General features: G+C 63.0%; 1 protein-coding gene across 1 annotated transcript in view; it reads right to left on the minus strand.

Annotated features, from left to right (window-relative positions):
- B4GALNT3 (beta-1,4-N-acetyl-galactosaminyl transferase 3) overlaps nt 1-16,783 on the minus strand; it is a 34,686-nt gene that overhangs the window by 6,977 nt on the left and 10,926 nt on the right. The window contains exons 3-16 of the mRNA XM_012647447.1: nt 16,595-16,688; nt 16,184-16,287; nt 15,224-15,301; nt 9,351-9,446; nt 8,805-8,895; nt 8,334-8,434; nt 7,785-7,852; nt 6,188-6,266; nt 6,026-6,092; nt 4,229-4,372; nt 3,354-3,463; nt 2,304-2,404; nt 1,988-2,049; nt 496-1,279 (exon numbers count right to left, since the gene is read on the minus strand). Of these exons, the coding sequence (XP_012502901.1) occupies nt 496-1,279; nt 1,988-2,049; nt 2,304-2,404; nt 3,354-3,463; nt 4,229-4,372; nt 6,026-6,092; nt 6,188-6,266; nt 7,785-7,852; nt 8,334-8,434; nt 8,805-8,895; nt 9,351-9,446; nt 15,224-15,301; nt 16,184-16,287; nt 16,595-16,688 (1,979 nt within the window). The remainder of the gene's footprint in view (nt 1-495; nt 1,280-1,987; nt 2,050-2,303; nt 2,405-3,353; nt 3,464-4,228; nt 4,373-6,025; nt 6,093-6,187; nt 6,267-7,784; nt 7,853-8,333; nt 8,435-8,804; nt 8,896-9,350; nt 9,447-15,223; nt 15,302-16,183; nt 16,288-16,594; nt 16,689-16,783) is intronic.

A 16,783-nucleotide genomic window follows, 5' to 3' on the forward strand; every position in this document is an offset into this window, starting at 1 on the left:
TCTATGTATTTTTAGTTATCCGATTAATTTCTTCCTAATTTTAGTAGAGACGCGGTCTCGCTCTTGCTCAGGCCGGTCTCGAACTCCTGACCTTGAGTGATCCGCCTGCCTCGGCCTCCCAGAGAGCCAGGATTACAGGCGTGAGCCACCGCGCCCGGCCCCATGTGGGGTCTTAATTTGTATTTCTGAGTCTCTGTTTTGCCTGTTTGTCCCTTTATCAGCCCCTTCCCTGAGCGGGGGGAACCACGTCGACCGAGCCCTCCCGGTTCTCAATACGCGTCCCGGGCCAGAACCTGCCTAACAGTGGGCCGAAGACCTGAGGGTCCGAACCCTGCCCAGGGCAGGGCCCCAGGCACAGGCCAAGGTGCCTGCTCCGGGGGCGATTCCCGCTGCTCCTCAGCGGAGGCCACGGCTCCCAGCCCCCGGCCCCTGCCCTCCAGGCCGGCCGGCCACCGTGGGCCCCAGGCCGCGGCGCCGGGGAGCCCTTTACCTTACCCCCGGCTCCTCTGGTTGAGCTTCTTCAGGAAGACCCTGGTGACCTCGAGGGCCTCCTGCTCGGGAAGCAGCAGGTTCCCAGACGTGTTGCAGTTCAGGTCGATCCAGTCGCTCCTCAGGGCCTGGAAGTCGAGATTCGGGGCGCTGAAGGTCTGGTCCCAGTTCACCACGGGGTCGAACACAGGCACGTACTCAAACACCTCGCTCATATCCTCCTCTTCTTCCTCTTCTTCCCCCTCTTCCTCTGCCTCCACGTGTCCTTCCTGGCCTGCGGCTGCCGCCGCCTCCTCCTCCCGCCGCCACCCCCTCCCGGGGGCCCGGGGCTCCATCCCGTCGCCCCTTCTCTGCTCCGCGATGTACGACTCCACTTGGTTCAGCCACTGCGACTGCTCCAGAGTCTTGGCGAGGCCATCGTGGGCCGGCCTGGGCCTCTTCGTCCGAGGCGGGTTCCCTGCCGGGCGCCCGGGAGGCCGCGTGTCAGGATGCGGTGAATCTCGGCTGGGCTCGGGGCTGGCCTTCCTCTTCCTCTCCTCCGGATGCTGGACCGGGACGTCGCTGGTCCTCACCGTGGCGTTCCGCCTGGAAAAGGGCGCCGGCCGGCCCTCCCGAGGCTGAGCCAGCAGTTTCCGCAGGCTCCGGAGGCGGTAGTCAGTGACGTCCTGCCCGGGGGTCGAGGCGGGCATTTGCTTTCCCTCCAGCATCCTGGCATTCTGGTCGTCGGAGGCGGGGGTCTCCTCTGCCACTTCTCCATACTGGGACTCTTCTAGGAGGCCCTCCTCAAAACCTGTGGTTAACAACAGCCATTCCTCACGTCGGCGCTTGGCAGCCTTTTCCCAACAAGACACACGAGGCAGCCAATGACCACCTGTGTGACGCGCCAAGGGCCAGACGGGACTGAATCGGGCTCTGCCGCTTGCTGTGTGGCCTTGGGCAAGGTGCTCAACCTCACTGACCCCAGGACTCTGAGTGGCACAGAGCACAAAGTGCCGACGGGGGCCTGGCACCTGCAGGGGCCCAGCAATGGCCCGGCTGGATCCCTCCGGAAGAAAGACCCCAGGAAGACAGCGCTTCTCCACAGCAGAACTTCCCGAGCAGCGTGCCGGGGCCAGCGACCCCCTGGGCAGACGGGTCATCCCCTCCCGCGCCCCCACTCGCTCCGGCTGGCCCCGGCTCACTGCTAAAAATGGTGCCGTTTTCTACACGTGCCTTGACGTGGACAGGGTGGGAGAACTGCTCTCACGTGGGGGTCGGGCGCGGCCTGTCCTTGGACGTGGGGGAGGGGCCACGTGACCTGGATTTTAAGCTCCTCAGGGGCAGGGCTGGCACATGCGTGCGTGCGTGTGTATGCGTGCGTGCGTATGTGTGCGTGCATGTGTGCGTGTGCGCGTACATGTGTGGGTGCGTGTGTGTGCATGGGTGTGTGTGCGTGGGTGTGTGTGTGCGTGCGTGTGTTGCCCCCGTCTGACCGGAAGCCTCAGCCCTCACTCTGTACCTGGCTGCTGTGACCCCTGCTGCTCAGGCTGGTCGATCTTGATGTACTCCTGGAAGCTGAACCTGCGGGAGGAAGGGGGTGTGGGCTTTGCGGGCTCGGCCCTGGCTCTGCCCAGCAGGAGCCAGAAGTTTCACCCCAGGCCACGCGGAGGCTGGAGGCGGGTGAGCCTGAGGGCCTGCGAGTCTGTGAAACACCAGGGAAGCGCAAGGCCTCCCGGGCTGGGAGGGCGCCTTCGGCCACGCTGGTGCGGGCAGCTCTCCCGGCTCCTGCAGGGCCCCTGCAAGGCCGTCGTTGTGCCCCACTCAGCGCCGCTCACCTGTCCTGGTCGTAGGCATTTTCCTGGTAGAAGCATTTATTGTGCGTCTCCATGTGGCTCAGGCGGGTGTAGTCATTGGGGTAGACAAAGGACAGATGAATCTGGAGGCAGAGAAAGCAGCAGCGGGAGTGAGAGGGTAGGACCGCGGGAGGAAGCGAGTCGGCGGGTTGAAGCCTGCCCCTGGCTGGGCTCACACAGGGCTCCCAGCGCGCTGCCCTTGGCGGGAGGGGAGGGCAGCTCTGAGCTCCGGTGAAGCATTTGGCTCCAGGACTGGCGGACCTTTCCACTCGCCGTGCCTGTGGGCTCGCTGAGCAGACGCGGCCCAGGCTCCCTGGTCCGCACGGCCTCCTCTCCTGCCCTCGCTGCAGCCAAGACCACGCCCTGCTCCCTCTGCCACCTTCTCCCCGCAACCTCTGAACCCTCACCTGCCACCTCCCACAGCCGGGACGAGCCCCTCTCATGTCCCTCGCGCATCCCTCTCCCCCTTTCATGGCTCGAAATCACCACCACCGAAGACCCTGTCGCGTGTACCCACCCACTGTCCGACCCGGCCGGGACGCCTGACCTCCCCGCCTGCCTCCAGCTCTCGCAATCGTGTCCCGCTGTGGACACATAGCTTGGCGCTCGCTCTGCCTCCCCGGGCTCCACGTGGGCTCTGGGTTCTCTACGACTGACCCCCCCACGGTTCGTCTTTCCCCGGCGCCGTGTCCGCCGCTCCCACAAACACGGCCGGCGACTGGCCGGTGGGCGTGAGCGGAGCGTACACGCCTCAGCCGGACCGCCGGACACGCTCCCTGGGGCAGAGCTGGCGTGTGCGTGTGCGTGTGCGTGCGTGGGGGACCCCGAAACAGACCCGTGTGCGGCTGCTGCTGTCCATCGGGGCAGTCCCTCTGGGAAGGCCGGTTCTCCCAGCCCGGCCCGGGGCCCTGAGAGGCCGTCCCATCTGTGGGGTGGGGTGTGGGCGAGGGGGGCTCAGCCCCGGCACCTCCCAGCCGAGTCTCAGGCGGGGTCCCTCTCCCGCCCCCGCCCCCGCCCGGGCCCAAGACTTACAAACCGGAGTCCCTGGTAGCGCTGCAGGGGGAGCCCCTCCACCAGGTAGCTGGGTTTGTAGGGACAGTCGGGCAGGACGTGGCGGAGACGAGACTTGGGGATCAGAGGCACTGCGGACAGCAAGGGAAGAGGAATGGGGGGGCGAAGTCCCCTTCCCGGAGGCGGCGCCGTCCTGCGGTCGCTAGTGGCGGCTGCGGCCAGAGTCGACGCCCACTGGCTGGGACGGCCCACTCCCCTGGGGCACGGCCGTGCAGGGGGCACCTTGGTGGCAGAGGATCGGGACAGAGTCCCCGCCACAGGCACAGTCGGGACTGTGGGTCACTGCATAGGGTGGTCTCGGTGAGGGCTAGAAACTCCCGAGAGGCCACAAAGGCCCCACCCTGCGCGGCGCCCACAGCTGGGTTTCCTTCCCCGGCCTGGACACCCCTTAGCAGCCGGCGGCCACTTCTGGGGGGCGAGGGCGGAGCGGGAGCTTTATCGTCTGTTAAAGCGTGGACGCCCCCAGGCAGAACGACACATTGAGACTTAGCGTCGACGCGTTCCTCTCGCTGGATGACCAGAGCTGGAATCCAGCGAGGGACTGTGACGTGTGTGGCTGCAGGGGACACTCAGACTTCGGGGCCCTGCTTCTGCTTCTCGTCCTGGGTGGGGGTTGCACGGATGCTCGCCCTGAAATGGTCTGTGGCATCACAGAGCTGTGCGCCAGCACTTCTGTGCTCTCCTGCACGCGTGCGGCGCTTCACGAGGAACACGGAAGACCCTGCGGCTTTCTGGAGACCGAGGCGGAGCCCACACGTCCCGAGTCTCCTTCCCCAGCACGACGGGCCTGGCCGTGCCCCGCCCCGGACTGACGCCAGCACGGGCCCAGGCCTTACCGCGATAGAGCGTGTCCCGCGGGTCCGGCCGCAGCATGTCGGCCGGCGGCTGCTCGTCCCCGGCGAGAGGGTCGGAGGAGCCCGCGTGGCTGGCTGCCGTCTGGGGGACGTGGCCCACCTCGTCCATCCTCAGGACCGTCTCGTCTAGGCCGGAGGAGAACAGAGGAAGCCGAGCGTCCTGCGGCCGCCCAGCCCTCGCCTTGAGGGGCCAGGAAGAGACGCCGGCGGCTTGTGTCCCAGTGGGTGCGGTGCAGGATGAGTGTGGTCCCTCTCACCGCCAGCCTGCGCCAACCGTGGCCTCACCTCCCTGTCCCCGTCCGGCCCTCCGCCCGCCATGGCTAGCCCACATCACGGTTGTGCGCAAACTGGAAAAAGACAGCTCTTCTTCAAAACGTCTTAGTGTTATCTGATGGGAATTTGTCATTATGTTTACTTAACAAACAGTAATAAGCCAGGCACTGCAGCTCTCGCAAATATTAACTCGTTTAATCTCCAAAACCACCACACGACGCGTGCTACGTTGTTCCTACTTTACAGACGAGGAACGCTGCGCAGAGAATCTACGTCCTTTGCCCAACAGCGCACCACGGACGCAGCAAAGCCGCGTTTGAACCCAGGTGATCGGGTTCCAGCGTCCGGGCGGCACCACCTCCCAAATGAGCGACCGGCAGTGACTGCCCCCCAGCACCGCCCCTGGTGCTTCCATCTCGTCTGCTCGCACCTCCCTCCTCCCTTCCGTCCTTCGCGCTCCTCAGCCCCAGACAGAGCTCTTCCTTCTTTTAGTTTTTTAGAGATGGAGGGTCTCACTCTGTCACCCAGGCTCCAACTCCTGGGCTCAAGAGATCCTCCTGCCTCGGCCTCCCGAGTAGCCTCCTCACAGATGGGACTACGGGCCTGCCACCCTGCTCGGCTAATTTTAAAATATTTTGTGTAGAGATGGGGTCTTGCTATGTTGCCCAGGCTGGTCTCAAACTCCTGAGCTCAAGCGATCCTCCAGCCTCGGCCTCCCACAGTGCTGGGATTACAGGCGTGAGCCACCCCGCCCGGCCTCCAGCTTACTCGTTTCTTACCTGAACTTTGCTATGGGCCCCTCTCTTGGTCACGCGCAATCTAAGGATTCCAATTCCCTCTTCTCCCACTGTACCTTCTGCCCTGACCTGTGGGCTGGCGCCTTAGTCACCAGCAACTTCCCCCCCGCCACCCTGTACTCCACACTGCCCCCCTGCCCTCCGAACACACTCTCCCGGCCTCTCCGGCCCCTCCCGCCCTCACCCCTCCCCCAGCCGTCCAGCCACGGACGGACCGTGTGTGTTCAGTGGGTCTCGGGATAGGAGTCTTGCTGAGGAAGTGACAGGCGACTGAAGGGTGCGTTTACTGCACGTTCGGGGAGGCAGAAAAGCCTCCTCCCCCCGGCCACGGCTTTGTAACCACCATGGCAGCCTCATCTGTTAATGGGGGATTGGCCTTAGGACTCACGCAGAGATTTTTAGCCTGGAGTGAGCCTCGTGGTCTCTGGATCTCCTCGAAGCTGCATCCAAAGTGTTGTGTGTGGGTGGACAAGGGCACTTTTCCGAGGCAAGGGATCAGAGAACTTCTAGCAGGTTCTGGAAGGGGTCACTGACCCCGGAGAGTTTAGGGCCCTGACCCCAAGGTCCCAGCAGGCCCTGCTCCTTGTTCCCGACCCCTTCACGCCCAGGTCCCCAGCACCTTGGGCTTCAGCCTCCTCCCTCCCGCCTCACCCCTGACCAACCCCCAGGTGCCCGGCCTCCGCCTCCGGGAGGGGCGGCGCCTGCTCACCTGTGAAGAGGGAGAGTGAAGGGGAGTCGATGACGGTGAACGTGGCTCCGGGCTCGCTCCGTCTCCACTAGGAGAGGAGAGGGTGGCGTTTGAGCGGGGTGCGGGGACAGGGCGGGGAGGGCCAGGGCCGAGCCGGGAGGGGCGGGGCGGCCGCGCACTCACCGCGACCTCCACGTGGTCCGTGCCCTCCTCGTTCTGCTTGTGCAGCACCTCGAAGTAGTACCTGCGGGCGGCTGACAGGCTGGCGGGGAGAGGACAGGGAAGGGAGGGCTGCCTCCTGGGTCCTGGGCCCCCCCTGCCCCTTCTCCTCTCCCACCAGCAGAGCCTCCCCTCCTCCTGTCTCCGTGCTCTGAGTGCCTGGAGGTAACTGCCGAGTCAGAGCCCCCGCTCCACCTCTTACTGACCGCGGGCCTTGGTTTTCTCTTCTGTCGGATGGGCGTGAAAATAGCCCTTACTTCACAGGGTAACGGGAAGAGCCCGACGGAAGCACAGGAACGGTCAGCCCTGCCAGGGCAGTTGCTGTCTGCCTCATGTCAAATACACACTAACTAGATAAATCCTCCTGCACGGAGAGCACCGGGGCACAGAAGTCTCCGGCAAAAGCGGTGCGGCTGGGACTGGACCCAGGCAGTCTCGCCTCAGAGCCCACGTCATTAGCCGCTGCGCTGAGCTACCTATCGCACGCTCGCCACGGGGGCTGGCACCCCGCAGCGCTCTGCGGGAGAGATGGTCTTCTTTTTAAAATTCTTTTTTTACCATTTCTTTAACCTTTTGTCGATACGTGATATTTGTATATGTTTATGGGGTACATGTGGTATCTTTTTCCTTCCTTATTTTTATCTTTAGAGACGGGGTCTCACTCTGCCACCCAGGCTGGCGTGCAGTGGCACGATCACAGCTCACTGCAGCCTTGAACTCCCGGGCTCGAGCGATCCTCCTGCCCCAGCCCACTGGGACTACAGGTGTGCACCACCACGCCCGGCTAATTTTTATATTTTTTGTAGAGATGGGGGTCTCGATATGTTGCCCAGGCTGGTCTCGAACTCCTGGCCTCAAGCAAGCTTCCTGCCTCCTAAAGTGCTGGGATTACAGGGGAAGCTGCGGCTGTGTCCAGCCCACTGCTAGCTATTTTGAAGTACGCAACACGCTGGTAACGGCAGCCACCCTGCTCTGCTGCGGATCATTAGAACTTCCTTCCGTCTAACAATATGTCTGCACCTGCTAAGCCACCTGTCTTCCTCCCCCGCCCCCACACACTCCAGACCCTTCCCAGCCTCTGGGGTCACCAATAGGGAGCCGGTGCGGTGCCTGCCTGTGTGTGTGGCCGCCAGGTGGCGCTCGGGGCAGGACTAAGTTCCCTTCTCCAGTGCATTCGGGGGATTCCAGCCACTCCCGGCTGGAACGGCCTCCCTGTCCCCCAGCCTCCCAAGGTGGCCCTGCAAGGTCATGACAGCCTGGGAACTCCCGGCAGCCGGGGCAGCGCCGCCGGTGGCCAGGCCGTCACAGGTGGGGAGAAGACGGGAAGGGCAAGGAGCGGGAGCAAGGAAACCCGGTTTCCAGCCCTGAGTGTCACACAGCTGTGTGACTTCAGTAGGTCACACTCTCTGGGCCTGTGAATCCGTCTGTGGAATGAGGAAGGTGGGCCGGATGGTTTCTCAGCCGGAGACCCTGCCCGCCAGGGCGCACGGGGCTCGGAAGGTGGGCGGGGAGCCCCCTCGCCGCCGCCGCAGCGCCCGTGTGCCCTCACCCTCCCGCTCACCTCACCGGCCTGGAAATCTGATTCCGAAATTTGCCAAACTCTCCGGGCGCCGTCCACTCCTTTCCAGTCTGGAGTGTGGGCAGGGAGGAGGGAGGAGAAGGAAGGAGGACGGGAAAACAGGAGGCAGGAAGGAGAGGAGCAGAGAAGTGGTGGGAAGGAGGGAGGAAGAGAGGAGGAGGAGGGTGAGAGGAGGAGGAGGGTGAGAGCAGGAGAGAGAACAGCAGAGTCAGGAGTGGCTGTGACCCCTGCAGACCTCAGCGCCACCCCCAGCACCCGGCTGCGGACGGCACACACGGCAGATGCCGCGGCCGCGTCCCCACCCAGAGACGACTCTCTGGCCTCCGACTCTGACTCCCTGCACCTCAGTCACCCCCCGTAGCTCAGGGCAGGGGCAGGAGAGGCTCTTGGCTGTCACCCTGGAGACTGCCTTCCCCGGGTGTCACACCAGAGACGCTGACAGTGAGGAGTCCCCTGGCGGACGTGGGGGCCTCCCCGTGGCCAGGCTCCCGGAGGGCAGGGCAGGGGAGCGCCGCGGCAAGCCGCGCCCACCTTGCCCACGCTGGCCAGCAGCTGGAGGCCGGAGACCTGGTCGTCGCGGCTCAGCCAGAACTCGGCGTTGTCGTCGGCAGCGATGGCGAACTGGATGGTCCCTGGAGGGGCGGAGTTCCCGGGTGAGAGCTCTCGGCGCATCGGCACGGCACAGAGGGTGGAAGCCCCTGGCCGTGGCCCGGTGCTGTGGCCGCCCGCCCTGCAAAGTGGGGGTCTCTGCCTCCGGGGAGGCAGCGTGAGGACGGAGGAGATTTGCACGGAGATGAGCCAGTCCCAGACGGTGAGTCAGGGGGCGGGGCGGCAGCCCGGGGGAAACCGGGTGAGACCGCGCCATGACTCAGCTGCCCCTCTCCTTGAGGGGAGAACTAGCGGGGTCCAGCGTGGGCTCGTCTCTCGCTAAGGCTCGTGCTCTCCGGTCCCCTGCAGAACTGTGGGGCGGGAAGAAGAATGGGGCTTTGGGGCTGGCCTCACCATCGGCGAAAGGGTGCAGGTAGCCAAAGATGCGGAGGCCATAGTTGGTCCATTTGGGGGACACGGCCAGCTTCCTCAGGGTAGTGCGGACCTATGCCAAGAGAGGGGAAGGAAACCGTTACCCAGAAGGGGGAAGAGGAAAAATCGGTCCACTCGGGACTGGTGGGAAGACCAGGAGGGGACAGAGACAGGAGAGACCAGGGCTGTGGCTTGGCGAGTGGAGCGCAGGTTCAATCTCAGCTCCCACTTGCCTCTTTGTCCTGGTGACCTTGCACAGTGCACAACCAGCACAACTGTACGTGGTGGCCCTGGGCGAACTATTACTGTATTGCGTACCAGGATGGTGAGAGCCCAGAACTGAAATGATGCAGAGGATGAAACAAAGAATCCCTGGGAAGGGAACAGGGAGATTTGGGCAGAGGAAGAGCCCAGGAGATAAAAGAAAGAACACGGAGCAGAAGAGAAGTGAGGAGAGATGAGGAAGACGGAGGCAAGGGGAGAGGAGGGGGGCAGGGCGGGGTGGGCGTGGCGGCCGCAGGCACTCACGTGGGGGTACAGTGGGAAGTGCAGATTCCTCCTGAGCTGCTGGACGGAGCTGCCGCACCAGTCCTCAAACACGTGCAGGTTGGCCCGGCCCCGGAACTGCGTGGGCAGAGAGGGCGTGTGAGCTCCCCACGGCTCGGCTCGGCGGCAGGGAGAGGGCACCGTGCGGGCACGCTCGCTCCCGGAACCCGCGGACGCTCGCCCTGGGGCCTGCGTGCCCTGCCGTGCAGGACGGCCGTTTGCATCCGCGGGCAGGGGGCCGTGGCGAGGACTGCGGATGACGGGAACTGGGAGGAGACGGACTCCCGCTGCCCCCCTGGTAGGAGGAAAGGCCACAGCTGTCCCTGGAGTCTTATCCATCCTGGGGTTTGGCTTCCGGCTCCCCCGTGGGGAAGCAGCCGGGAGCATCCGAGGTACCTGGGCCTCCCCACGCGGCCTCCCGCAGCTCTCGGAGCCTCGCTCTGGCCAGGCCTCTGCCGGGAGAGCTCGGGCAGCTGGAGGTCAGGGGCGGAGGAAATGCCCTCTCTCCTCCCCAGGACTGGGCCGGGGGCGGCAGCGGAGGCCCCTTCCCAAGACAGGGCTGAACGTTTGGGGACGGGGCGGACGGGGGAGGGACGCTGGGTGTCAGCTTACCCTGTCCCGGCCCCCACGCCCCCAGGCTCGCTCTCCAGGCTGTGGGAGGTGGCGCCGCGATCGATCACCCCCCACGCGCAGGCCCTGCCTGCCCCGCCCCGCCCATCAGACAACAGCATCTGAGCTGCCCTCAGGAAAGCCGGGCCCAGGCGGACGCCAGGACTGGACGTCCCGACGGAAGAATGTGGCATGAGGTCTTCTGCAGAGAGGGGGACTGACTCCTCGACAGGGACGCCAAGGCCGGCGGGGCGGGCACAGCCTCGGGAAACTGCCCCCCAGCCGGACCCAGAGAAGACCCGGCCCGTCACTCCCTGCCCTCCGGCAACTCGGCCCTCCCTGGGGACACCGGCCTGGTCGAGGCGAGGAATGTGGGGCCTTGGGAAGCAGCCCCCACTCGCAGGAACAGGAGCGGAGGGCGGGCGGGGGGTTAGGGCTTCAAGGAAGAAAATGACGGGGACATCGTCGGGACATCATGCTGCTTCTGGGGGACCCCTCAAGTCAGTTCACAGGGCCCTGTGGTCTCCTCCCCTCCGCAGCGTCCAGGAGGCTCAGACCTGGGCAGGCGCTCAGACCCGCGCACGGGAGGGCGGCCACCAGGGAAGCCTGCTGCCTTCGGCAGGAGGCCACAGGGGTCTGGGCAGGGGAAGGGGGCAGGCGCCGTGCTGCCCCCCCAGGGCCTCTCCAGCCTCAGCAGCGGCAGCCTCATGCTGTGGGGAGCGCGGCGGGTCAGGAAGAGGACTCCGCACCTCCTCTGGGGTCCGCCCCCCCAGCATTAAGCCCACACACCGTGACCCCCACCCTCACGCTCTAGGTGGGGGCTCTGAGGGGCCAGTGGGCCCCCTCCTCTTCCCTAGGTAGCCCCCCCAGGATGTGCGTCCCTCCAAGCTTGGGAGACTGTATCTGGCAGGGACGCCAGGACACCGCACTGCCCTCTGCTGCTCCCTCCGTCGTCCGGCAGGAGCGAAGGCCCAGGGAGGGGCACTGGTCATCCCAGCGCCAGAGGACATCTAAGGCTGATGACGGTTTTGGAACTTGCAGTCAGAAACAGTGGAGAAATTATCTGCTGGAACCTTCTCATTTTACAGGTGAGGTTATTAAGGCTCAGAGAGGTAAACTGACTCCCGAGGGACACACAGCAGTTAACCCGTGGCAGCGGGGAGGGCGTGTGTGAATACGGATCAGGAGGGTGAGGCCAGCCTCCGTCTCCCACCCTCGCCCCAGCCTCCCGGCCTCCCAGCTGCACCGGCTTCTCCCTCCTGGGTCCCCGCAGCCTCCGAACTGCTGTAGTCGCTCTGGTACCCGACACCCCAGAGGCTTCAGGACGCGGTGTCACCGTGGCACACAGTGACTTTTAAGGCTTTTGAGGCCGGCGCCCCTCCCAGCCTCACCCCCACCACCCCGTCGCACACCCACCCGTGCTCCGCCAAACTCCCCGTCTCTGCGTAAATGCCGCGCCCCTCCACCCCCGCGCGCCTGCAGATGCCATTTCCGGGCTGGGAGGGCTTTTCATTCCTTCCCCATGTGCCAAACTCCCGCTCGCGGATCCTTCGAGACCCTTCTCCAACATTCCTCGCCGCGGCCTCCGCTGACCTCCCGGGCAGAGTGAACGGCGCCTCCCCGCGCCCCCGCGCAGTGTGGCCATTGAGCGGACGAACGCCTGGGGAAGCCGGGCCCAGAACGGCGCGTTCCTTGCTTTACTCTAAGAGCACTGGGTGTGCGCTCCGCACCCTCACGCGAAACCCACATGGGCTTCCGCGGACACGGACACGCAGCAAATGGCACCGCCATGCCAGGGCTGTGGCCGAGGCCCAGGCGCAGGGGCGGGAGCGCTGACGGAACCTCTGCCGCGTCGGGCCGCTGGTGGTCAGGTCACACCCACGGGCCTCGCACGCCTGGCTGGCGGCTCCTTGTCACTCCCGGGGCAGCGAGGCCACACCCCGGAGGAGAAGGCCGACAGGTCACCGGTCCCCACACCTGCGTCCTGTCTGGAGCTTCGAGCAGCTCGATCACTCTGCCTCCCTGGGCACACCTGTCCTCCGAGGGAGTTCCTCCGTGGAGGTCGGGGGTAGCCCTGGACGCTGGGGCAGGGCCGGGGTCCCCGTGGAGAAGTCACCCCCGCTCGAGGGGATGGTCTGGGCGAGCTGAGATGCCGCAGGAATCTCACCAGAGCAAGCGAGGTGGACGGGGGACGGGACAGACTGCAGGGTGGAGATTAGAGGCTCTGGAAGCCATTGAGTCGGAAACACACACACACTGGACACGGATGTTCCCGGCAGCATTATCCAAACGGCCCCGAAGTAGAAGCAACGCAGATGCCCCCCCAGAGGAACGGATACACACAGCGTGGCAGATCCGTGCAGCGGCACATCACGCCGCACGGCAAGGAACAAAGCACCGACACGCTACCACACGGATGAACCCTGGACACGTGGGGCCGAGCCACGGAAGCCGGACACAGAGGGCGCGTGTTGCACGAAACGTCCACAACAGGCAAGTCTCCAGGGTGGACGGCGGGCGACTGTTCGCCGAGGGCGGGGCGGCGGGAAGAGGGTGGCGAGCGGTGCTGGCCGGGGAGGGCAGTTTCCGTTTTAGGACGTGAGAACGTTCTGGAATCGAGTGTAGTGGAGGCACAGTTCTGTGAACGTCACTAAAAGCGCTGGAAGTGCACGCTCCGAATGGCTGAATCACACGGTGCGTGAATTACAGCGCAATAAAGCTGCTGAATAACGACCGGAGCCTGCGAAGGGGGTCTGAGTCACGGCCCTGTCCCCAAGAGAGACGCCGCCTCGGCGAAGCCCGCACGACTCACCCGCGGACACCCGGGGTGTCTGACCCGACTCTGGGATCACCAAACTTCCTTCCTGGAACCCTCTGGGTTTTGGGGGCAGCGGCCTGGCTGGTCAAGGGAGTGGCATATTGACCAATCGATGACAAGACTGGCACCGGGCTTTGTCCATTAGGGTCACGCGTGGGTGGGCGTGAGCACGGCTTTGCGGACAGCCACGCCACGAAGCCCGGCCCCGGCCGTCCAGCGGGCCAGTCTCCCTCTGACACACCACGTGCAACCTCTGAGGCTGCCGTGCCTCCGAGAGTGACTTCCGGCGTCAGAGAGCCCGGGTGCCAGCCGCCGCCTGGCGCTGGGCGACGGTGGGAGAGGGGACCGCCATCCTTGCTCTCCCCTGTCCTTGCTCCCTCGGGCGGGGCTGTGTGCGGCCTGCAGCCTCCACTGAGGAGGTGACTTCCGAGCCCCGGCCTGACAGCGGCGGGCACAGCTCCGCCTGGCGGCTCGTGGACGGCCGTGAGCGGCCTCTGCTGTTCGCCTGGGAGCTCCTTGCCGACAGTGCGCCCCACAGGCAGGGCCGTCAGGAGACGGCGCAGGAGCCCCGTGGCGTGGAGGCCAGGCGGCTGCGCTGTGTGACCCGCCCAGGGCCTGCCCTGCCTCCTGGGACAAGGACAGAACTGGGTCAGTGACTCCCTGAAGATGGTAATGAGGATTCGGTAACCAGTTTTAATGTTAAAACCATGAAATCAATGGAAATCAGCCATTTACCACCAAAAGACCATACGCACTTACTAAAATAAAATGTTTCTTTAAAAAGTTAATCCTATTTTAATCACTATTTACCACTTGGGCCCTGTTTTTGTTTCATTACATATCTATACATATATCCTAGATTGGCAAAAAAATGGGGACATTAGTTATTTATTTATTTATTTTTTTGAGACAGAGCCTCACTCTGTTGCCCGGGCTAGAGTGCCGTGGCATCACCTAGCTCACAGCAACCTCAAACTCCTGGGCTCAAGCAATCCTTCTGCCTCAGCCTCCCGAGTAGCTGGGACTACAGGCATGCGCCACCATGCCCAGCTAATTTTTATACATGTATATTTTTTTTAGCTGTCCAGCTAATTTCTTTCTATTTTTTAGTAGAGGCGGGGTCTCGCTCTTGCTCAGGCTGGTCTCGAACTCCTGACCTTGAGTGATCCACCCAGCTCGGCCTCCCAGAGTGCTAGGATTACAGGCGTGAGCCACCGTGCCCGGCCAATCACCAGATCTTTAAGGCAACTTCTTTCCAAAATACTATCTATCTCCAGGTAGGACAGGCTTAAATACCTGACGACGTCACCCAGTACAGGTGTGCCAGTGTTGTGACCAACCTCTCAAGCCTTTAAAAAGCGGTGGTTTCGCAGCACAGATAACCTAACAACGCAGTCGGGACGATGCCACCTCCTGCACCCCTGCCCCAGACCAAACGGGTGGATTGGAAATGAAGCCTCCAGGCTGTGACAGGTGTGGACAAAGACAATGGACTGGCCTGTGCCACCCAGCCAAGAAAAGCCACCTGCGTCCACAGGTCTAAAAGACACTAAAACAGTCTGGGTTCTAAACAAGCTGTGAAATACCAAACTCACATTTAACAATTTCACTCCCAAAGGACCACACTACTCTGAAATCCTGGCACAACTACGTCCCTAAGGTAACCTCGTACACGTTAATTAACTTCCCTGAGCCTCAGTTTCTTCACCAAAGAAAAAGAACCTGTTGAAACCTGCATAAAGAAAAGGTATCATGATGGTTCTGACAACTTTCATGCACATGTTTAACTGCCTCCCATAAAAATTTTCTAAAGCAGTTTCCTAATGCACGTTCCTTAGAACACCAATTTCATAGAATATTAATCGGTGTTTCACAGAAAAAAGCAATTCAGGAGGAAATAAGTTTGGGACATGCTGAGCTAAATCCAGCTACACAGATTACTGCGGAACTTCTCAAGACCTTTCATACGCTAACGTGCATTTCAGAGAAGGGGACGTAGCACATAGTTTTTAAAACTTATTTAAAAATGCACTCCTTCCTTCCCAGAATGTCTTATGGGGCTTAATGGTCCAAGAAAGATGGTTTAGGAAACTGTCTTCCAGTTGGGGATTGGCACGGCTGGGAAAGCCGTGTAACTTTCCTGAGCCTTGTTTTTCTCACCTGTGAAATGGGGATAATGACACTATCTCACAGGGCCATAGGGGGACAGGAGGTAATACGCAAAGGCCAGCACACAGCAGGCCTTTGGCGAAGGTTAATGCTCCTTCTCTAAAGGAAGAAAATCAAACGAGCCCGGGGGTAATTCTTACCTGAGGGTAAAAATTTTAATAGTAACAACTAGAAGAAAATTTTCTGAAATCCCTGGAATTATCTATAAAAATTATTTTTCCAACACTCTCCAAGCAGAGGGACAGCGAGCGTCCCTTACCTCCGAGAGCCAGGGCACGGGCCTGTTCCACTTCAGGTAGCTGCCGTTACTGCTTCCTCCTTGGCCGCCTGCTGGGTCCTGGCGGGAGAATGAAGGATGAACTTGGGAACGTTAGGATGGGAAACGGGGGCAGGGCAGGACTCAGGGCCCCGGGAAGGTCCCGTGGGGAAGCAGAGCCAGGAAACACCGTCCTGCTCCCAGGAAGCTCATCCGCCCGCGGGGCGCTGCCCTGCACCCCTCACAGGACACCCCCGGGGCAGGTGTGCGCCAGACGTTCTTTTGCTTTCCTGAATTTCCTCCGTCTTCCCCACAAGGGGAACAAAAAAAGGTTTTTTTCCGAATCAGGGCCAAGGCCACCTGAGGGCAGGGCCCCTGACTCCCTCTTCCTCCACATGTCCCAAGGCTCTGCCCAGGTTTGTCACGTGTTCCGGCACGTGGGAGTCCCTCAGGGACACCCCAGGTTCTGTGTGGGTCTGTTCCAGCTTTGGGGGTCCGTGTCTGTTCTAGGCTCAACCTTGGGGCTCCAGACCGAATGTCCCTAATTTGCCTCCCTAGGACCGCTGGCCCGAGAAACACCGTGGGGAAATGCTCCCTTTCCAATCGATACCCCGGCTACCTGCAGGGAGGTGTCCGTCCCCCTGAGCATCTCTGGCCCCCAGCAGCGAGCACCTGGCGTCGCCACCAAAGCACAGCCCAGCCCTTGCACCGGCACACGAGGCAGGACGTGCCTGGAGCTACCAGACGCGGGCACCTTCGACTGGGTGACAAAGGCAGAAACGGGGACGTCAGGCCACCTCTGCTCGCTCAGCTGGAGACCCCAGATGCCAGGCCAGGACTCCAGGGGTGGCCTCCTCTGCCCCTCCTCCGAGCCACTGGTGCTTTCCCGTGACGACGGCCATGGGGCAGGGCAAGCGAGGGTGTTAACACAGCAGCAGGCAAACGGGCTGGCCGGTCACGTACCTCAAGGCTCAGCCTCTGCGGATGGTAGAACTGGAGGTTTGGATCCACGGCTGGAATATTCCTGCTGGCCAGAGCCTGGGCCAGCTCTCTCCAGCTGCCGTACCCTGCGGGAGGCGGGGAAGAAGGGAGCCAGGGGTGAGTCGGAGGCCTCGCCCGTGAGCGAGACTCGTGGGGGTCACAGGGGGTCGTCTTCCCTCCTGCTCCGCACCCCCGTTCACACGGGGGGGTGTGTTGGGGGACGACAGTTACACACTTGGCCACGGTCAGAGAGGGGACAAGGAGACACCCACGAGCAGGTGCTGCTTCCACAGGCCAGAGAAGCAGCCTGGCCAGGAGAGACGGCCCCGTGCTCCCCCTGCCGGCCCTACTGCTGCCCTCCGGAGGCCACTGCCCCAGAGCTGCCGGCCCCACAGGCAGAGCACTCCTCCCCCAGCTCAGGCCCGCCCTCGGCGCCCAGGGGGAAGGCTGGGCCTGGGACCTGGTGCCCGTCAGACACATTTACGGACTGCCGGAGAGGTAAGCTTGAGGCCTAGCTGCTCCTGGGTTTGTCTGGATGTTGTTCCAACTGCCGAGACCGGCACCCTGGCGGCTCTGGAACTG

The sequence above is a fragment of the Propithecus coquereli genome, unplaced genomic scaffold (assembly GCF_000956105.1).
Source record: "Propithecus coquereli isolate 6110/MARCELLA unplaced genomic scaffold, Pcoq_1.0 Scaffold269, whole genome shotgun sequence".
Classification (NCBI taxonomy): Eukaryota; Metazoa; Chordata; class Mammalia; order Primates; family Indriidae; genus Propithecus; species Propithecus coquereli.